Here is a 23,062-nt window from a genome sequence, read left to right as displayed (position 1 = left end):
GTCCACCCCACCTGCACAGTCAGGAGGAATCATGCCTACCCTAAGAGGCTAAGGTAGGCGTTCCTCTAATAGTCAATACCATGTGACTTAAAGAAGAGAGCATATTTTTTCTAAAAATTTTTTTTTTCAACGTTTATTTATTTTTGGGACAGAGAGAGACAGAGCATGAACGGGGGAGGGACAGAGAGAGAGGGAGACACAGAATCGGAAACAGGCTCCAGGCTCTGAGCCATCAGCCCAGAGCCCGACGCGGGGCTCGAACTCACGGACCGTGAGATCGTGACCTGGCTGAAGTCGGACGCTTAACCGACTGCGCCACCCAGGCGCCCCAGAGAGCATATTTTTTCTAAATGGTTTACAAATATGTAGAAAGCACTTCCTGTTAAAGCACATGACCTGTTTCAGACTAAGGCCCTCGTGTGCCGTGCTGGGGAGGCCCCCCTGTAGTGCCTGGGGCCAGTTTCTGCAGACAGGTATTAAAGAAACCATAGCTGTGGATGTCTAGGTGTCTTTTAGAGTCATTCCACTGGAGAACTGGGGTCGGCAACCTTTTCTGTGAGGGGCCAGGTAGCTAACGTTTTAGACTCCAAAAGCTTTGATGGTCACATGGTCTCTGTCACAACTTGTCCTTGTAGCATGAAAGCAGCCAGAGACAATTCATAAACAAATGAGTGAAACCTGACTTACAAAAATAGACAGTGGGCTGTATTTGGACCACATTTGTAGCTTTTTGACCCCTGACTTAAATAATATAGGTACAGAGAATTATATATATATTAACGTGTCTGTGTGTGAAGATATATATATATATATATATACACACACACACACACACACACATATACATACATACATATCTCCAATTTTCCATATCTTACTGATCCTGCTGACCTCTAAGTTTTCTGTCAGTGCAGAGAAGGGGGTTAAAATCTCCAAGTATGATTATAGAACTATCTGGATCTCCCTTTAATTTGGTCAGTTTTTGCCTCACGTATTTTGTCTTTCACTGAATCTGGGAGGATTTCAGATATTAGTTATACAAATGTTTTCTCTCCAGTTGCTTTCTCCTCTCTTCCTGAGACTTTAATTACATGAAATCTAAACATTTTTATAGTGTTCCTCAAGCCCTTCAGGCTCCTTCCCCCCCCCCCCCAATCTTCTTCCCTTTGTGTTCTGCACCTTGGATAATTTTTGCTGATTTATCTTCAAGTTCATGGTCTCTCTCCTCTGTACTCTCCATTCTGCTATTGAACCCACCCAACGGCTTTTAACAATACCCACGTCTACTCTTTCCATTTGGTTCTCTTTTGTGGTTTCTATCTCTGCTGAAAACTATCTTTCCATTCATTTCAAGAGTGTTCACTTTATCTCATGGAGAATGGTCATTGGTCATTGGATCGTCTTTAAAGTCTGTCTGGTAATTCCAATCTCTGAGTCTGCTTATGGGGCTGACAATCTGTTGATTGTCTTTTAATCCTGAGCATTAGTCACTATCTTCCATTTTGTTTTAGTTTGGGATTTCCAGTAATTTTGACGGTGACTTTTTTGACTATTGTGAGATTCCAGATCCTGTGACCATCGTCTATAAAATATTGACATTTTTGTTTGTGCAGGCAGTCACCCTCTTCAGGTTTAGAACACAAATTCTATCTCTCCTTCTGTGGGTGATTCGGTTCCAATGTCAATTCAGTTTTCAGATCTTCTACTGTGCTATTTGATCCATTCTCATGCATGTACCTCTCATGGGTTAATTTGATATTTGTGTGGCGGGTTATGTAGCAGTTCAGTTTTTAAAGCCTTTGCATTTTTTTTAATTTTTAAATAAAAAAAATGTTTATTTCTTTATTTTGAGAGAGAGTGGAGACAGTGCATGAGAGGGGGAGGGGCAGAAGGGGGGGAGAGAGAAAGAGAGAGAGAGAGAGACTTGAGCAGGTTCAAGGCTCAGCACAGAGCTCAGTATGGGCCACGATCTTACAACCCTGGGATCATGGCCTGACCCAAAATCAATAGTCGGATGCTTAACTGACTGAGCCACTAAGGTGCCCCTGCTTTTTTTTTGTTTTTAATCCCCCCTTGGGTCTGTTCATCACATACTTAGCTCAGAGATGGACCCAGGGCTTGTGCGAGTTACTTCACAAAAATAGGAGATTCCTTTTTTGTAGATACGAATTTCCATCTTTTATCATTTCCCTTCTGCCTCAAGAATTCTCTTAAACATTTCCTTCTAGTTCAGATCTCTTGGTAATCCATTTTTCCAGCTTTTTTACTAAAGAACATCCCCCACCTTTTCTGATTTCCAGTCACACCAATGTTGGATCGCTTCATTTTGTCTTACAAAAATCTGAGACTCTGTGTAATTGGGTACGTGGGGACTTCAGTTTGGATGGTTTCTATTGCTGTGTGTTCAGATTCTTCCACAAGGTCGAGTTTGCTGTCAATCCTGTCTAGTGAATTTTTCCACGCACATATTGTATTTTTCAGCTCTGGAAGTCCTATTTCATTCTCTTCTCTGTCTTTCATGTCTTCTCTCATTATATTCATGTTTTTCTTTAAATCCCAAGCATAGCTATAATATTTATGTTCAAAGTCCCTGGCTCCTAATTGTGCCTCCTCTCTCTCTCTCTCCCCCTCGTAAATAAATATATATGTAATATGTATACATAGCTGCTACAATACACACTGATTTTTCTCCTGGTTGTGGGTCACAATTTTTGTTTGTCTGGTAAGTTTTGATTGGATACTAGACATTGTGTATTTTGCGGTGTTGAATTTGTCTTATTTCAGAGAAAACTTCGTTCTGACACACAGTTAAGTTTCTTGGTGATCAGTTTGATCCCTCTGGCACTTGTTTTTAAGTTCTTTAAGGTGAGTCTAAAATAAGTCTTATTCTATGGTTAATTCTGTGCTACAACTGAGGTATCACTTTTCTGGGGTCTCTCCTGAATGGCCTTTGTTCAGCAAGGGCTCTCTGTTCTGGTTGGTTGGGAAGCAGAGATCTTCCAGCCCTGCCTGAGCTCTGGGAATTGGTCAACTTGTAGATCTTCATCATTCTTTCCTTGGTCTCGTGGTATTTCACCCACACATGCCTGGCTTAATAATTCAGCCAAATCTCCAGAGGACCCACGCAGATTTCTGAAGGTTTTTCTGTACATTTAGTTTTCTCCTTTGCTATTCTCTGCCCTGCGAATGTCAGCTCATCACGAGGACCCTGCCGCACCTGCTCATGTCTCCTTTCCCTGTACCATAGTCCGGGAAGCACCTACAGGCTTACTTCCTTTCTCTCAAGGCTCAAAATCTTGTATTGCCTGTTATACAATGTCTGTTGTATTTCAAAATGTCTATTTGTTTCATATATTTTCTCCAGTTTTCTACTTGAGTATGGTGGAAGGGCTAGTTCAGTTCCAGTTACTCCTTTCTAGCAGAGGTAGAAATCCATTTCAACAGTATTAGCGTGGTACATTCAGTGTGCAGCCTGAGAAGGAGGAGTAAGATTGCAGTTGGTGGAGGTTATTCAGAGGAAGTGGAGAATGGGTCTTGAATTAATAAGTAGAAGTTAAGCAAAACAATGGGAAGAAAGGGATTATCGGGCTTTTACTAAAGAGCCTGTTTGAGATTATCCAGAATGTGTCAGAGTGCCACTGGAGGATTTAATCAGTGGAGTGATACTGTTGGAGTTATATTCAAGCTCTGTGTTTGATGTAGTTATAAAGGTTTGGATCATGATTATCAATCCTGGCTATACATATGAAGCACCTGAGGAGTTTTTATAGTATATCCAGGCCTTGAATTCATCCAAGACAAATTAAATCAGAATGAGGACAGATACAGGGAATTGGACTTTTTTTTTTTTCTTAACTACCCAGGTGGTTTTAATGAAATCAAGAACAAAAATCATAGGCTTAGATGATTGGGTTTACATAGACTTGGGAACCATAGAAGTGAATACTGTTGCTGCCCCAAGAAAAGATTTCACTTCTGAGGCTTTTTGCCTGTGCTAATTTGAATGCTTAAAATGTTACAACTGTGGTCTTGGTGTAGGAGAGGAACAGGTGTTGGGGAGTGCCAGCTCACCTCCCTCTGTCTGTGGACTCACCTAAAGATAAGTGCAATGAGTAGTTACTGACTAAGCTGATAAATATACTCATTTGGAAGAGCATTGATTCCTTTCATCTGTTGGTTATGGAGACCAGCTTACACTGATTTAATTATAAGAGCTTTATTGGCCCGTGTAACTCGGAAGAGGTGGGTTGGACAGGAAGACCCATTTTGGTCCTCTCTCCCATTGTGATTTCTCACTTCTGTTGACTTTATCCCCTCTACTTGGCAGAGAACATGGCCCCTACCACTAGGCATCGGTAGAGGAAAAACGGCCTTTCTCCTGGTTGATTTGCTAAATCCCCAAAAGTAACAGGAATGTTCCTCTGGACAAAGAGAATAATAAGAATATACTTGTGCACAGACATGTATGTCTTAAACTATTGTAGATTCCCTAGTCCCAAGGTCTTGTGTGACAGCTGGAAAATTGAAGTTTAGGAATGTTAAGTAATTTGACTAAAGTCGTACGGCTAGTTATTGATAAAACCAGGACCAGAAGTGCCACTCACCGATTCCTGGCCTCTGCTTTTTCTATCGTACAGGGATAGGAGGTGGACCAGACATTCTGCTGATTTATCCTAACGAAATAGGGCAGTTCCCCTTACTGTCTTCTCTTTCCTCTTTTTTTTTTTTTTTTGGCACTTATTGAAAAAAATAGTAAAAAGGGAAACCTGCTCCTTTCCTCCTTCATTTGGAAGAGGCATGCACAGAGCAGACACACAGACCAGAGAATTAAGGGCAAAAATAAAAGCCTCTTTTACCTTTCTCTCTTATCCCCTGTAAGATTACCATATTTACATTCCTTCCTCTGAAGTGACTGGATTTCTTCAAAAGCAGAGCTACATAAGGCCAGGTGGCCATGCTAATGGTCATCTAGGGAACTTGTATGAGAGCATGTGTATCTCTTACAAGTAATGATTTATTTTTAATATGGCCGTCCTTAGCTGGAAGAGTCTTTATAGGTCAAAGAACCTCATGAATGTTTAAAAAGCTGTTACCAATTTTTCTAATCTTGGTGGTGTTTCTTGATCTCTTTTGCCATGAAATCCTGGTATGTGTATAAGGAACAGATGGAGTAGTTAATAGAATAATGATAACCAGAATTTCTTTTACTACAGAGCCAAAGTATATAGCTACAAAAGAATATTAAACTGGTATTCATTGCAGGATATAATTTAAAGTTATTTATCTTAAGTGTTTGATTGTTGGGTTTTTCCAGCCATGTTTATTATGAAGATTTAAAAATATCTGATTGGGCCAGTGGAACAGCTGAAGAAATTTTTTTGTCCTAGGAGACCTGTTCTCATTATAATAGATATTGATGGGAGTTTTAGTCTTCTTGATGATTTATGACTGATGATAGAGAACCTTTAACCACACTAGTCTTTCTGACTTAACTTACTAAAGCTTTTCCTTTTTCACCCTATGTTTTGTCTGACAAGTACCAAATTAGATTTTATAATATTCAGATGTTTAGAGTTGTAGACTTTATTTCGTTCAGGCACTTCTGGGTTGTTTTTTAACTAAGAAATAACATGAAGAAAAATGTTTTTCTATGTCAAGAAAACATTGTCTCAAATTGTAGCAAATTTACGTGGTAATTGAAACTCTATAGATGTATGCAGTAATTCTGATATCTGTATAAATGGGGATTCAGTGCTTTGGGGTTATTTTGGGTTTTGAATTAGCTGAACATTTTCGAAGGTAGATAGGTAGAAATGCTGCTTAGACCTTCTATAACAGAATAACTTTCCACAGTGGTTTGAAAGTGGTAATGAGCCATATGGGAAAGTGCCCAATATACTTCTTTCTGTTGCAGTCAAGTAGTTGGCACTCCCAGAGAATTGGGCAGTCTCTCTGTTCAGGGATTGCTAAAGCATGCCATGGTATTTAATGACTTATCCGTAAGTATTCCCTTATGTTTTGGAAGTTGCCCCTGTCTTTGGTTCTACGTGAAGTAGACATACTGACTGTATTTTAACTGTTTGCCCTTATGTGGAAGGTTTTGTTGTTGCTGTTGTTTTGGTGAGAATTCAGGAAAGCAATATTTGTAACACTGCTGCAGTCTTTACTCTCAGGATATAAAACCTGCTAGTGGGTGTTCCCCAACATAGCAGTGGGAGCTCAGTTTTTTTCACAGGAAAGTTGAGTAGAGACCAGTTTGAGGAAGGTGTCCATATTTAAATTTGAATCCAGATCCCACTTCAGTCCTACACTATTGTGAGGATTCGGGCACTTTGCTCGTATCCTTTTCTGTTTTAAATACCATAATGTTAGTATTCTGACATGGGAAACATGAGAGACAATGTGGAAGTTGGGCCATTGGAGGTATTTAGTAAATTTCCACTAATTTTTTACTACTTTAGAAGCAAAGCTTGTCAGAATTAATTCCCAAAATCCTGAACATTTTTATTTAATGTTTACTTGAATCATTCATTTTGTGTGTGACTTTCCAGGACATGTAGTAAAACAGTACCAAGGTAGAAGAGTATTGTAATAATCAGTAAGAGTAGACAAGGACTCTGAATAGACTGTTTTCCAAAGAAGATATACAAATGACCAATAAACACATGAAAAGATGTTCAGTGTAATTAATCATCAGAACCATAATGAGATACCACTTACACCTAGTAGGATGGCTATGATTACAAAGATAGATAGAAGCATTGGTGAAGATTGGAGAAATCTGAGCCCATAAACATTGCTTTGTGTAAATTTAAGATGGCACAGCTTCTTTGGAGAACATTCTGGCATTTCCACATGGTTAAACATAGAAGTTCCGTATGACCCAGGAATCTCACTCTTGGGTATATACCCAAGAGAAATAACATGTCAGGGCGCCTGGGTGGCTCAGTCGGTCGAACATCCGACTTCGGCTCAGCTTGTGATCTCACAGCTTGTGGGTTTGAGCCCCACATCGGGCTCTGTGCTGACGGCTTGCTCAGAGCCTGCAGCCTGCTTCAGGTTCTGTGTCACCTTCTCATTCTCTGCCCCTCCCCCGCTCATGCTCTCTCTCTCTCTCTCTCTCTCTCTCTCTCTCTCTCTCTGTCTCTCACAACTAAATGTTAAAAAAAAAAAATGACAACATGTGTCCATTTAAAGACTTGCCCATGAATGTTATTCACAAGAGTCAAAAGGTAGAAATAAACCAAATGTCTATCAATTGATGAATGTGATATAATCACGCATGGAATATTATTTGGCCACAAAAAGGAATGAAGTACGGATTCATGCTACAACGTGGATGCACCTTGAAAGCATTATGCTAAATGAAATAAGCCAGACACAGATCACCACATATTACATGATTCCATTTATATAATTGTCCAGAATAGTCATAGCTATAGAGACAGAAAGTAGATTAGTGGTTACTTAGGGCTGGGAGGGACAGGGGACGGTAGCTAACGGGTACAGGTTTCTTTTTTAGGGTGATGAAAATGTTCTAATATTGGTTGTGGTGATGGCACAACTCCATGAATACACTAAAAGCCACTGAGGTGTATACTTTAAATTGGTGAATTATATCATTATGTCAATTATATCCCCTTAAAGCTGCTATGAAAACATAATGAATAGACACATATACTTTACATGACAAATATTTGTATAAATGTGTATCATTACATTAGATTATCAGCTGAAACTAGATCAGTGTGTTTTATTATCATTTCACTGTTTCTCTGAAAATAAAGACTTTTTGAGTGCCTGAAAATTCCCATGGGAGATACTTAAACTGTTTCCCTTTTAATCTTGCATTTTATTTATAACCAACACAAAAGTAAATTTTCAAATAGCCTCAGGACCAATTATCAAATATTCTGAATATGAAATCTTAATTAACCAGATTCTGCCCCACAACGTTCCTCTTTTTTAGCTTGATTGTCAGGTTTTTTCCCCCCGTAGTCTTACTAAAACAATAAGAAGTTTAAACTCAGGCATGTACTATGTTGGATGATACGGAGACATATGACACAGGACTTAAGGATACAGGGTAGGAATTTTCATCAACAACCAAAAGCACATTAATTAAACATTTAAAAACTCCCCTCCAAAGGTTATGATAATAGAAGGAAAGCAGGGATAAACAGACTATTATTAACTTCTCTCTTATTACACCAGAATTAGATTGGTAATCTTTAGAGGGAAAAAATTCTCTTCCAAACAAATTACATAAAAGTGGGCAGTTAAAGGAAATGTGAGGAAGAAACTCAAATTAACTTAAGATTGATGGAAACCCCTTGCAGAAGTGAACTTTGCTCTGTAATTGACCTTTAGTAATGGGCTTTGTAAGTCCGATACTTAAAGCATCATTTAATGAGCAGGTTGTTTCTTCTCTCGTTTTACCCAGCAACCAATTTCTTGAAAGGACCATTGATAGAAGCCATGTTCTTTGACATACAATTATAATTACAGAGACACTGCCTTGTATATCTCACTGTAGTTATTAGTGTCCAAAGTATACCCAGCACAGAAATCCTGTGGTTTCTGCCTTAAATGGCAGTCTGCCTCTCATTGTATGGAGCCACAGACAGAAAGGCTCTATCAGCTATCATTTCAGCCATTCCCTTGACTTTCGTGAGCACTTCACAGAACATTCCCCAAGGATTGTGTAGCTCTGAACTGTAAGAATCCACTCCAGTTTCACGCTGGGCACCGTGGGTACAACAGTGATAAGACCTACGACTGCCCACCCCCACGGGGGCATTCTCCATTTGTCGTCTGGTTTTATTTTGGCAAGTGTCACTGTGCTCAAATTGATGACATAGGTCATTTTACTGTCTTTGCTTAATGAAATAGAGAGAGTGAAAAGAACAGTACATGGCAATGTTCTGTAACCTTTTCCTTGTGACTGTAGGCTACTCCAGATATCAGGATTATTACCCCCACGGCATGCCAGGTTACTCTGAAGAAGTACCCAGGGACTATGACGCATACACAGCAGGACTGAGTGAAGAGGAACAACTGGAGAGAGCGTTAAGAGCCAGCCTCTGGGACCGAGGTAGGAATTTGGCGCCCTTCTCTTTTTTTAAAGCATGCATCACACGGTGAGACGGTCTGAAAAAGGACTATTTGTCACATATTAAACTTTAAATAGGTTATAAAAAGGATATGTAGATAAAAAAAATATGTGCAGATTGTCATTACAAAGAATGCGGTGTGTTGCCATATTCCCAGCAACCTAAGCTAATGAGGTGCCAGACTATGTATGTATTGTTAAAGCTGTTCTTTTTATAGGTTCACTGCACACAATGCTTTGGCATTAAAGTCAGGAAACTTAAAAAAAAAAATTTCATAGGTGCATGAAGGAAGGAGTTTGCCTTGGAATCCATACCTATAAAGCAGGTATATACCACTGTATATCAAAATATTGCCCACAAACCTTCCCCCAAACCACACACTTAGGGTTCCACTCCTGACCTACGGAACCAGTCTCTCTGGGGACAAAGCCTAGGAATGTGTATTTTGAGCAGGCTTTCCAGAAGATTCTTTTACAGACCAATATATGAAGAGCACTGTATTCATTTTTGCCATCTTTGTTGTGAGTTTGGCTTATTACTGTTACTGTTGTTTTACTAGTGACGAAAAACCATCCATTCATTCATTCAATAAGCATTTATTAAGGTCTTGCTGTGTTTCATGGACTGTGTTAGGTACCACAGGGAATACAGAGAGGTAAAAGATGGACTTCTCCCTCAACAAGCTCGCAATCTCAGGTAGAGGAGATGCCTGCTAGATGCCACAAGGAACAGGAAACCATCGTGTCAGGTGCTCAGGTGGGAGTGCTCAGCTCTGAGAGGCTCAGGCCAACTGGTAGAGGCAGGGGAAAGGGGGGAACTCTTCCTTAACCACGGCTACCAGACGCTCCCAGAAGACTTGGACCTTCCAGGACGCGTGGAGTTTGCAGAGATGGAGGCAGGCCTTCCAGGCAGGAGTCAGTGTCCCGTAGACCGGGCAGCAAGGGTGTGGTCCATCAGCCCTCACTTTCGAAGGGAGCATTAAGAGAAGACTGGGAAGAAGAGTGGGAAGCAAGTCTGTGGCCTGATCCCAGAGGTCCTAGAATTAAATAGGCCAAGTGGAAAATGGACCTGGAATGTGATGTGAATGCCGGTACAGTCCTGTGTGCCCAGGGACGTGATCAGAGCCGTGCTTTACGAATCTGTCGGCACCACAAAGAAGGACTGAGCACCTGTTGGGGGACCAGGCATTATGCTAGATGATAAGAATGCATCAGTTATGACAACTGGCCTTCTGACTGTAAAGAATACAGTCAGCAGCAGCAGCAATGAGCATGGAGGTTGAATGACAGCAGTGGTCCGAGCAAGAAATGAAAGCCTAAATGAGGAAGGCGGTGAAAGAAATGGAGAAGAAGAGATAAGTCAATATTTCTTGGGTGAAGCGTATCAGAATTATGGTGTATAAGTCACCTATTACCATGTAACAGATCACCAAACACACACTCACGGACGCACACAGACACACACACAACTAAAAACAATAAATATTTTTTCTTGCTCTAGAGCATATAGGTCAGCTGGCCAAGCTTAAGCGATCTTGGCTTGGCCTCTGTGCTAAGGTGTCTGCGGTGGGTCACCTGGAGCTGGCTGCCCCCGGATGAGCCCATTCACTCACCTGAGTGACCATCGTGTGAGGCGATGGTGGAGATGAGGCCATGCACCCCTCCTCATCCAGCCGGCTGGCCCAGGCTCATCCACCAGGCCTCAGCCCAAGGGCTCTGAGAGAGTGAAAATGAGGCTTATGCTGGTGCATTGTCAATTCCATTGTATTTGTTGCTGAGACAAGTCTCCGCCCAGACTCCTGGGATGCAGAAATAGAAGCCACCTCCTCATGGCAGGAGCTGCAAAGTCACGTTGCAAAGAGGATGGATAGAAGGAAAGGTAGAGAGTTAGGGCCGTTCTCATATCATTACATCGTGTCTCCTCCAGGGATTACTAGTATCACAATCGCTAACAGCATGCCTCAGCCTTGGAGTCCTAACTTCTGGGGGTAGGGCCCCAGAGCCTCTATTAAAACAAGTTTTCATGATTTTATTCCTATGCACAGAGGGGTTTAATCACTACTAGGCATGGCAGGAAATGTTATGGGACAAGTACAGTTGGAGCAAAGCTGTTGAGCCTGGGCTTCGTACTCAACTTCATTTAGGATACCCCGAGGGACAGCGCAAGGGCATTTTTTGAAGTGATGTAACTATTCTGTGTCTGGATTATTGTGGTAGATACACAACTCTGTATTTGTCAGAACTCACATACATGTACATCACAAAGTAAGTTTGCCTGTAAGAAATTTTAAAAAGGTAAATGAAAACTAGTAAGAAACCCAATGAAATAATGGGTAGTCCTGCAGAGACCATCAGCGACTGCAAAAACCGTCACCTAAAAGGTTGTTGAGAGGACAATGAGGAAGTTATCACAATGCTGATAACAACAGGGGCAAATGTACCTTTGCAACAGAGAGATTTGGTGTCACCACCTCAATACACTGATCAAGCTTAGCGGTGTTATTAATGCGATGGCCTGTTGTGTGTCTCCTCTTAGGATGGAGTATGAGACACCCAGCATCATATTCTTCCTAAAAGTATTTAACTTGACTCTGAGCCTCTCAACATAAGTGTCAATATACAGGAAATAGAGGAACAGGCTGAATAACACCATGGAGAAACAATTAGATGAAACATGGGATTTCTGCAATTCAATGAGACTGGTCTCCTGAGGGAAAAAAATAAAAAGCCGTGTCAAAAAAAAAAAAAAAGAAAGAAAAGAAAAAAACAGGGTGTTGTTTTGTATTAAGAGGAAATAACAAACATAACATGAGAACCTTAAAAAACTGACTGTAAAAACAGTTTTTGGGAAAATGGGAATTCTGTATTTGGACTAGAGATTAGACGTTAGGGAAGTAATCTGACTTTCTTGGATGTGACGATGGTATCATGGGTAAGTAGCAGAAAGTCCCTTATTCTTGGGAGGTACACACTGAAGTATTTAGAAGCAAAATATTGTGATGTCTGCACCCTACTTTGGAAGGTCAGCCAAAACAACCCTGTCCCATACGTCTCGCTCTCCCCTCTGCAAGTACCGCATTCAGATAGATTTGGGAAACACTGCAAGGCTATAAAAACATAGCAAACTATATTCTCTCAAGGACCCAGAACAGTGTGATTCTACTTAATTCTGCAGTTGGGAAACCAGTTTATTACATGAGTGTTTTCTAAACTCCTTTGACCACAGAACTTTATTTTCAGTGAATGATTTCAAGAGCATATGGAACTAGTTCTAAGGAAACTAACCTAACGAGACTCCATGAAGTACATTTTACAGACCCAGGTGGCAGCAAAGGGATTAGCTTTACAAATTGTTTACATTAATTTCAGGTTGATTTTGTTTAAAACACTTTGTGATTATGAGACACCATGGGACACCTGGGTGGCTCAGTCAGTTGAGTGTCCAACTCTTCATTTCTTTCTCTCAGGTCACAGTCTCAAGGTTTGTGAGATCGAGGCCTGCATCGGGCTCCATGCTCACGGTTCAGAGCCTGCCCGGGATTCTCTCCCTGCCCCTCCCCTGCTCGTGCAATTGCTGTCTCTTCCTCTCTCTCTCTCTCTCTCTTTCAAAATAAATAATAATAATAATAATAATAATAATAATAATAAGTAACCATAAAAAAAGAATAAAAAACCAAAGAGACATTGCTTTAAAAATTTTTTAATGTTTATTTATTTTTGAGAGAGAGAGACAGAATGTGAGTGGGGGAGAGGGACAGAGAGAGAGGGAGACACAGAATACGGAAGCAGGCTCCAGGCTCTGAGCTGTCAGCACAGAGCCTGATGCGGGGCCCTAACTCACGAACCGTGAGATCGTGACCTGAACCAAAGTCTGGACGCCCAACCGACTGAGCCACCCAGGCGCCCCCAAAGAGACACTGTTTTAAAGGCCTTAAAGGCCTTCTTTAGCCTTTTTTTCCCTATGCAAAAAATATTTGGTTTGAGTTCATTTTATAAAATTCTGACTGTAAAGTACATACTATTTTGTACCTTGTTTTCACTCAGTGTTTTGTTGTAATCATATTTTCATATCGCTAGATTTTTTGAACATCCAGATCCTCCACGTATTAGATTTATACCTAAATATTTTTTTTGGAGGGGAAGGTAGGCTATTATAAGTAGTAATTTAAAAAATTCTATCTGTTGAGATTATTAATCTGTTTTTTCTTCTTATATTTTTTGATTTTCAAAGCTGAAGAAGGTTTACGTTCCCAGGATGAGGCTCACCTGGTTGTGACATTTTATGGTCCATCCTGATGAAAATGCCATGTGCCCTTGAAACTGACGTGTATTCTTCTCTGGTTGGGTGGAATATTCTATAAATGTTAATTAGATTGACTTAGTCCAGCACCCCTGGGTGTTCCAATCCATTCTTATTCTCTACTTGTTCTGTTGCGTACTGCATTTCGAATTATATGAGTTACTATATCAACATATTATATTAAAACATTTATATTAGTACGTATATACTATATAATTCAGTATTACCGAATGCCTAGGGTTGCTGCGGTTACCTCCTGTACACCGAGCACTTCCGATTCCTCCGGGGTTACCTTGTTTCTGAGGGTGGGGGCTGATTTGCTGACGAGGTTTTCTCCATGTCTGCTTGACCTTCAATTTCAGCCTTTCCTCTGCGCTGTGGCTCGGGCAGCCCCCCCATGTGCTCTCATGCCCCTCTCCCAGGCACACGCTGCTGCTGCTTACTGTGTTTTATAGTCTCGGGTGGCGGGCAAGCGGGGTACGCTGTGACTAGGCCTTGATCTTAGGCAGTGGCTGTGTCCCTGTGACTAGAGTTGTGGCCTTCCCTGTGTTCCTGTCCCACCCCCAGGTCTAGAGGTCCCTTTTCATTTCCCATCCCCCTATCCTAAGCTGCAGTAGGTTTTTACCATTTCCCTTAGGGAAACCGCGGTTTTTGCCTTTCTCCCAGGCGATGACGGCTTTTGTTCCATGGGGATAGAGAAGAAGGATGTGAGCAGCCTTTTGTTTTACAAACTTTTCCTGCCCTGACTGCTCTTCTTTCTCCCAGGACTGAACCAGGAATGACAAAGGATGCTGTCTGTGGACTCACCTGTCCCTTGGGGGAGGCCCACAAGAGGTTCCGAGAAGAGCCTAGAAGTGGGCGCGAACTCTTGTATATCATAGCCCCCGGTACACTTTGCGTTATACGTTCTGTGAACATGGTCTGCGTTCTCTGGCTAGCTCACACTAAGCCTTTAACAATCCGTCCATGGTTTTGGCCGAGTTCTTCTGAGTGTCCATCAGAGTGCGTCCTAGGTGAGCAAGTGCTCAGGTACCTTTTCAGACTCTGTTTAGCTGCCTTACTGCCACAGCTCTCTGATGGGTTCAAGAAAAAGTTACTAACTTGCAGATTGGCCAGCATTTATGTTTATTGTAAGGAGAGGAGTGATGCTTTCCCTAGCTTTCTACACCCCAAAGGGAGGCTGGAAGCATTCCTGGTTCTTCACTGGAGTTTGAACCTATCACTCTTAGTACATTTGTTTGTTACCTTTTTGTGTTTGTGCGTTTGAATAAGATCTTTCCCTCACGAAGTAGGTAGAATCTATAGTCCTTTTCAAAGAAGCTGGATGCTTTTTTGATTTCCAGTTTTCAAAGAAGTTGGTGTCATAGAGCAATACTGAGATTTGAAAGGGCCAACTAATAGAAATTCATTTGGTTGAATGCCAGTCCAGCAAGAAACATCCAGCGCCAATCAGTTTCAGACTGTTCTTTAGTTAAATTATATTGGAGGAGGAAATTAATGAATCAAGGTAGCACCTCTTTAACTTCAGAATTTGCTGTTCGCATAGTCCTCAACAGGACCTGGCTGTACATGTCCCGAAGCTCGTGCCGGGAATAATAATCCCAAAGTAGCCTTTGCAGGAGAAATAGCGAAATCCCTATTATTTCAAGGAGCTTGCACATTTACTACTATCAACAGAAATCTTGTTTTGTTGGCAGTCTCCGCTTTTATAAGCACGTCCAAGAGGCAGCTGATAGCACAATAATAGAAAAATTTTGGAAAAGAGCCATCTCTTTCTTTGAGTCAAAAGGCAGATGCCAAGTGGGAACATTAGCTCATTGCATTTTCTTCTCCCCCCTCCCCCACATCCTTCTATGTATAATTTGTGCCTTTTTTTTTTTTTTTTTTTTTTTATAGCCTGCCACCAAGTTCAGCTGGCGGCTGGGTGCAAAGCTGTGTCCTTTTCAACTTCTATCTGCCAGCCTGGAGCATGTGTACTGGTTAAAGCTGGAAATCCTTGCTGACATGTAGAGTAACTTGTGCTTCTTTTCTTAGACTCTTTCTGAAAGGCAAATGGCCCCAATCACACTCTGGCTCTCGTGAAAATCAGGCAGATCTGTCACCGCCCCCCCCCCCCCCCGACACACACACACCATACAGTTGGGGTTGCTGGTTGGCCATATGTGAAACCATGGTGGGATATACTACAAAGGTCTTGGCTTCAGAATGAAACTGGTTGCTGCTTTGTCTCTGAGTTTCTCGATGTGAAATTGCCAGGGGAGCCATTTTGGAGAAAAAAATGTTGGGGTTCCAAATCAGTATCTAGTGCTTTTGTGGTTAACAGATTATTTGACAATATCTTTGAATCTTGTTTGTAAGCATCATGTGTTCATAGGGACCGTTGAGACACATTTTAGGTAAAAAAAAAAAAAAAAAAAAAAGACTTGTACAATTTTTCTTTCTTGCTGAAGCTACACCAAGATATATAAGAGCCTGTTTCTTTATTGTGTGGACATGTTTGCAAAAAACAGAGGCATTATGTTCATTCTTTTTATCTCTCCTGGTGTGGTACAAAGCGAAAACGATGGGAAAACACCAGTGGCCTGCATTTCAGTCCTGGCATAGTAATTAACTAGCTTTACTTGAGGTGTGAATGACTGAATCTCCTCAGACCTCTGTTTTTATTTTTATTTTTTTACAATAAAGAGGTGAGTTGGGTCCCCTCTTCCTTTTCCATTATTCTGTGGTAATGGACTGAGTAGGAGGAGTGTAGCTGGAGTTTCTGGGAAACTGTCAGGAATGTTGGTGTTTGACCCATGGGTGTCAGGGTTTAGGGATGACAAACTCACACAGCCATCCGTGGCAGACCTGAATCGATACATACGTGGCTTAGATGGTGGTGGCTCATTCAGTTGCATGGTTATATGATCCTTCCTTGGCCCAGTGCAGGCATAATGCGGTTGGCAGTTTTTAACATATGCAAATGTTCACGGCTGGCCTGCTTGGCTTGGCAGAGGCGTTACGGGCCAGGACAGAGATGTACAGCTAATTCTGTGTGACCACTTAACTTCTTTTTTTTTTTTTTTTTTTTTTTTTTTTAAGTAAATTGGCGTGTTTTCTCCTAGGACAAGTTTCTGTGTAATGAACAAGTACCATCTGCCAGATTGTCTAAAAGCAGTCTCGTTGCAGAACGCTCCCTTTGGATCATGGTTCTTGCTTGCAGCTCTGTGTTGGGAGATACTCACTTCAGCGAGTGAAGTTTGACATTCGAGACTGTGTCTAGATGTCAAATTGTGCCCGTAAAGAAACATAAGCACGTGAGTTTTAAAATCTGTGAAACAACACGTGAATATCCCAGCCAGGAAGAAAAATCGTAACATGAGTGGGCCGGAGTTCTGTTTCGTCCCTGGTGGGAAAGGAGCCGGCTTCTCTTGAAGTCCCAGATTTTAAAATATTAACCATAGCCCGCGGTGACTGAAATAATAAAATAGAAATAAAGATACATGAAATTTAAACATATTTGGGATCTTGACAGTAATAGTTACATGTGTATTTATAACTTTTCCTCTGCCGCTATCCCCCACGATCACCGTTTATTAAAAGGCATTATTCAGATGCTAATGAGGAGATTTAACAATAAAACTATAAACAGAATTGTAATGAATCAGTTCCACCCACCCATGTCCCCTCCATCCTCTCCCACACTTGGAGACCACTTCTGGGCCACCAGATCTTAACGGTGTCAGGAATATTACCCAGTACCCTCATCATGTTCCTCAGGGTCATTATTCATGCTGTTACTCAGCAAGTCTGTATTTGAGCCTCTTGTGTGTATTAGATCCACGAAAGCCATGTAGTAACTTTTGAGTTGGTCATTTTACTTACCCATCTGTGAAATTCTCCTCTTCAGCAAAACCATCATTCCCTAAGTTATGTAAGAATTCTGTAGACCACCAAATTTACTGATACAATGATTTGTATACTCAAGCTATGTATACAGTTTTTAATCTCAGAAGTTATGTGTATAGTCAGTGTCCCATAAAATCAGATAATTATAGAAAACTATTAATATAGACATTATTTCTATAAAGTGTATTAATTTGGAAAAGAGATATCAAATAGTGCTTTAAAATTACAGTGGATCTTAAATTCTTATTAATCAAAGCATGGAGAGTATGAGGAAATTTCTAATCCCACTTATTTATACTAAAATATAATACAAAACCGTCTGTTTTTTTTTTTTTTAGCTGAAGGCCCAGACTTTGTTTCATAGACTCATTAGTTGATGTTTTCAGTGAATTGGATTTTATTTTCTCTTTATTTGAGCCTTTTTGATTCCTCTTTAAGCATTGTAATTGCACACCACAGTGACTACATTTAACATTTTTCATGACTGTATCTTAATATTTCCTCTTCATCTTTGAGTTTAACTGACGCCAGTGATGAGTTTGGCATTCATAAAGAGCCACCTTTGCTGAGCATATTAAGCATGTGACTTTAGTTTAAATCTTGGGGATTAAATCTTGGATATATTATTGTGATCCTTTGCTTAATTTATTTAGATTATTTTCAAAGTCAATGACAAAGAATTAGGACAAAGCAGTGCCATTTTCAAATGTAACAGTGATATGCTGGCATGGACCTTAGGAGGCATCATATCTGACACCTGATTTTGCCCAATGAGGAAACAGTCTAAGAGAAGCCAAGAGACTTCATATCCCATCACCATCTATATACATGTCTGTTAACTTGGCCTTGATTATTGTTGACAGTGTCCTGCCCTGGGGATGCAGGTGTGAAGTAGGCAGGTGGGAGGAACCGGGGAGTCAAGACCTCCCTGGAAGGTGCTAGATTGGAGCCACATTTCTAGAGCTCCCATGAGTCCGCCCTAAAGCTGAATCTCTGAGTGAGTTTTCACATCCTCTTTGTAGGCTTGACTACAGACAGACTTCTCAGCTTTTCTCTGTCACCAGGGGCAGAGTCCACCTGACTTTCGAGGGAAGGGAGACAGATGATAAAGTGTGACAAACGGCTCTGATGTACGTGTGCTAACATCTGGTAAGATGTGTGCCGTGATTGCTGCGTGGTTCTGCTTCTGTTTCGCCATCAGAATGGTCAGCACTCAACTCCTTTTCTGGAAGTTCTACCTGAATTCCAGATGTCCTGAGGTGGACTGTGTTGAGGACCTAAGACAGTGATGATGGCTAACTGAGCTCATCTATAACAGTCTTGAGAATTTGGTTAACGTTTGTTGTTCTAGTTATAAAAGCAATGTATATTCACTGCGGAAAATACAAATGAGAAAAGAAGACAAAAAAAGAACCCATAACCCCAGCACCCAGAGAAGAACCACGTAACATTTGAGGTGTACCCTTGCAGCTACCCATAACATAGGCACCCAGAAGAAACCACAGCAAATGTTGTGGTGAAATTCTTTCCAAGTCAGCAAGAATTAAGTGCCTCTCCGTGGGACGAGGAAGGTTCACATACCCACACAGAACCCTAAGAAATAAGCATTTGCAATTATCTTTGTTATTTCAGATTGTGAAGCAGTGGCATAGAGAAGTTAAATGACTTGCCCAGGGTCGCATTCTAAGTGGTAAACACCAGACAAGAAGGGACACTAGTTGGGACACTTTTATGTCTTACCAACAGAGCCTGTTTAGAAGAAGCATTTCTAGGCTGCTACTGAATCGTTGATGACAGGAGAGAGGTTTTCTCCGTATAGTCAAGACCTAACTGACCTGGAGTTAGGTTTGTATTCTTGGAGATGGTTTAGCTGATGTGATGTTCCTGAATTCAGAACCCTGAAAACGGAGGGGGGTGTGGCTACACCCTTTAGAAAGACTGTATTACTTCCAAAATAACAGTGACATTTCCCTCACCGTCTTCTTCACCTGCCCATCTGTGATTGGCCAAGCCCTGTCGTTTGGTTGGATTTTGGTTTTTGTTTAAGCAACAGATCCAGATTGGTTTAAAAATTGGAAAACAAATGTTTGTTTTGTAGGGAAAGAACTCCCTCTTGCACAAGAAACCTGCACCTCAGGTACCTTAAAGGACACACACTCAAAAAAAAAAAAAAAGTGCTTACTGTAGACAATCATAAATAATCTTCTGAGTTGTCATTCGTTTTTACCAAAATGTATAGCATATGAATGTGAAAATACTGTTTTTAATATAGAAACATCAGTGACATTTTAATTAAGGATATTTGCATCATTCATTTTAATAGGGCTCTATTTTTGTTCAGTAGCTTTCCTTTAAAAAAACTTTTTTTAATGTTTATTTTTAAGGAAGAGAGAGAGAGACAGAGCACGAGTGGGGGAGGGGCAAAGAGAGAGGGAGACACGGAATCCAAAGCAGGCTCCAGGCTCTGAGCTGTCAGCACAGAGCCCGATGTGAGGCTCGAACCCCTGAACTGCGAGATCATGACCTCGGGATTAAATCTTGGATATATTATTGTGATCCTTTGCTTAATTTATTTAGATTATTTTCAAAGTCAATGACAAAAATAGGACAAAGCAGTGCCAAAGTTACCTGAGCTCAACTGACTGAGCCACCCAGCCACCCCTGGTAACTTGCCTTTTAGAAGAGAAATGATTGAGAACAAAAAGGAATGCATGTGCTCACATTAGGTGTGGCTTAAGGCATCAGAATTTGACATCAGGCTGTCACACCATTTCTCCTGCTCCTCAGGAGTGGGAATTATTCCCGTGAGAATTTCCAGTGTCATCCACTCTGCCTCTCAAAGCCCTCTTAGACTTGTGCTGTCTTCCTTCCACTTTGTCATGTTGTGTTGTGTTGTGTTGCTAGTAAGAAAAATCAAGTCATATGTTGGTTTCCATTTGTTGTAGACTCACAACTGGCTTTCACAGTGGTCTAGTTTCATCACATGGTGGTTCTCCAAGGGTCCAGAACTATTTATAATTCTGTTGTATTTAGTTACGGAGAGCCAGATGTGAGAGTCATGCATACTATGTATTTATATATCTTCATGAATCTCAGTTAGGGACCAGAAATCTTCCTGTGCCACATCTGTGTTACATAAATCTATTTTTGTTGTAACACAGGACCAAAACTGTGCAGTGTTAGGAAGATTACTATAAATATTAAGCTGATTAAAATTACATTGTAATCATCTGCTTTGGAAAAATTGCAGATGGCCTAATCATGCCATGAGAAGGGACAGGTCAAATAAATTATGATATAGAATAATACTCAGCCATTAAAAAGATCTAGTGAATGTACCGTAAAAAAGATTGGGATGATATTTAACAAAATGCCGCTTACCCTTATTTCTCAAGAATAAGATTATGGTGACTTTTATTTTCTTATGTTGGCTTAACTCCCTTTTCAAAAATGTCTCCAAAATCATGCAGAACCTTTATAAGGAAAAAAAATTAGCAAAATGAATCTGGGCATTGCTAAAACTGTTCACGCTTAGCCATGCTCTTCTCTGATGTTCTCCACGTCCCCATTCCACCTAAGGCTTCAGGTTGTTTGTTGTGGAGAAGGGCAGACACACCTCATTCATTCACCTCCAGCCTCCGCAGGCTACTCATGGGCAGTCAGGGTGATGGAGGAGACTGAGCAGAGCCCACATCCCTCCAGATCCAGTCTCCCCTTTTCCTTCTTGCTTACCCCCTTTCCCATTCCATCCCTACTCTGAACCTTCCAGGCTGAAGTGATCCACACACTTTAGGCAAGAAGGCCGACTGCTCCCGTTATTAGTAGCTAGCTCTTCCTGGCTACTGCAGTGACTTCTTTCTTAAGGTTCCAGAACATACTGGATTCTGTCTTACTCTGAGGCTGCTTTAGCACAGAGTTTCGGAACCATGGCCCCAGGCAGTTCCATTTTACCTGACAGTATGCGAAATGGAAAGCTTCGTACATTTTCTCGAGTGGGGTCCTTTCCTATCTGTTTGTTCCACTTCCTCTGAACAAAAGGATGTGTGGTGGTTGGAATGCAGAGGTTTGGGTCACCAGGGAAAGAAGTCTGGCATGCTTTCCGTGGGAGAGTGTTGTTTTATTGCAAAATACAGTTTTGTGTCACTAGAAAACAGTATGGGTTGACTCTTGAATCACTACATTTAGAATTCTTTGCAAATCCCCCTAAACAACGCAAAGCCCAGTAGTTTTTAATTTTCAGCTCAGTGAGACTAAAAGGAAACAGTTTGCTTTTGGCTACGGTGATGCTGAAAGAACATAAAATGTAGCTAGCCCAGCGACAGTAAGGGAGATAAAGTGTTTAATAAGTGTCTCCTAGAAGAAGTGACATCTGCATAGAGCACCTGCTGTCTTCATTATAACTTTAAATAAGCTGTGTCTCTGGGGGTTAGCAGGGCCCTTCTTTTGGCACACACTGCTGTGACAAAGATACATTTTAAACCCCAAGTAATTTACTGTGGAATAGAGGATGCTTTTCGGTGGGACATTTGTGGGTGCAGAGGGAAATAAGTCCCTGACTTAGATAACTCAGGCCCAGTAAGTCCCGTTTTGAGCATAATTTTGACACGATGACCATTGTCAAGTTATGACATTTCCTAGCCCTTGGCATCCCTAATTATTTGCCAATTATCATTTTAATGTTTTATATATCACAGAGGCATGTAAACCAGGCTTCTTAGTATGTGGGCATAGCTGTTTGAGCAATTCTGGCTTTCTTTGTGCGCTTTAAAGAAGGGGCCTGAGCAGTGCCTGTGTTGATGGCTTTGTTCTGTTACGGTTTTACTCATCACAGTCCCGCATATGGGGACCCAGGGGTGGGTAGAAGCGGAAGTTCTTCGAGGAGTACCTTTCTCAGAGAACCTTTCAAAAATCCATTGCTGGGGTGCCTGGGTGGCTCAGTCGGTTAAGCGTCCGACTTCAGCCCAGGTCACGATCTCACGGTCGGTGAGTTCGAGCCCCGCGTCGGGCTCTGGGCTGATGGCTCGGAGCCTGGAGCCTGCTTCCGATTCTGTGTCTCCCTCTCTCTCTGACCCTCCCCCGTTCATGCTCTGTCTCTGTCTCAAAAGTAAAATAAACATTTAAAAAAAAAATTAAAAAAAATCCATTGCCATTCTGGCAGATTACCATCTAACCAAGAATGATTTCCATAAACAATGGCTGTGAAAAACTGTGGGGCCCCAGAAAACAGTATTTAATCAGCAGTGTGGTTCATCTTATTAGCTCAAGGAGAAAATAACTCACCACCAAATTCTACTCCATTATAGATAAGATTGTTTGAAGCCAAAATCAAAAACATCTGTTGGGGTTTTTTTGGGGTGTTTTTTTTTGTTTTTTCTTTTTTTTTTTTTTTTAGCTGTGTGAAACTTACGCTTTGTCCCCCAAAGCAGCAGCAGTTTGTACAGATGCTGTATACCCTGTGTCTCTAAGACCTTGACACCATACAAGGGGGACATCTTCAGAGTTAATGAGCAATTAGGACATTCTTTCCTGTCAATTAACTGGCAGAATAATGAGATCAAATGAGCACTGTCCTTAAAAACCCCCAGACTTGTATTTGCTGAAAAAGCGTATCTTCCTCTGCTCTTTGCAGTTACACAAATAGAGAAATAACTTAAAATGGAAATAAAAATTCCGCCTAGAGCAAACAGGAGACAGAGGCATACAGAGAGGATGCCGTTTACTCTAAGCTCGGAATTCACGGGTCTTCCTCCTGTGTGGCTGTA

General features: G+C 41.2%; 1 protein-coding gene across 8 annotated transcripts in view; it reads left to right on the top strand.

Annotated features, from left to right (window-relative positions):
- The window catches only part of RHBDD1 (rhomboid domain containing 1), a 140,036-nt gene that overhangs the window by 70,396 nt on the left and 46,578 nt on the right, over positions 1-23,062 (top strand). For 7 of the 8 annotated variants that reach the window (XR_006962799.1, XM_047084172.1, XM_047084170.1 and 4 more), the window contains one exon: positions 8,951-9,094. Coding sequence is in view for 7 of the 8 variants with exons in the window: in XM_047084172.1 (XP_046940128.1) it covers positions 8,951-9,094 (144 nt within the window). In the remaining variant the exon portion in view is untranslated. Of the gene's footprint in view, positions 1-8,950; positions 9,095-14,177; positions 15,301-23,062 lie in introns of those variants that run through there. The other variant, XM_047084174.1, reaches the window with a different exon arrangement.

Source organism: Lynx rufus, unplaced genomic scaffold (assembly GCF_022079265.1).
Source record: "Lynx rufus isolate CCGP_SWC_20201006 ecotype Redwood Valley unplaced genomic scaffold, mLynRuf1.p SCAF_2, whole genome shotgun sequence".
Lineage (NCBI taxonomy): Eukaryota > Metazoa > Chordata > Mammalia > Carnivora > Felidae > Lynx > Lynx rufus.
Note: the sequence above shows the minus strand (reverse complement) of the source record. Positions and strands in the feature narration are given on the sequence as shown.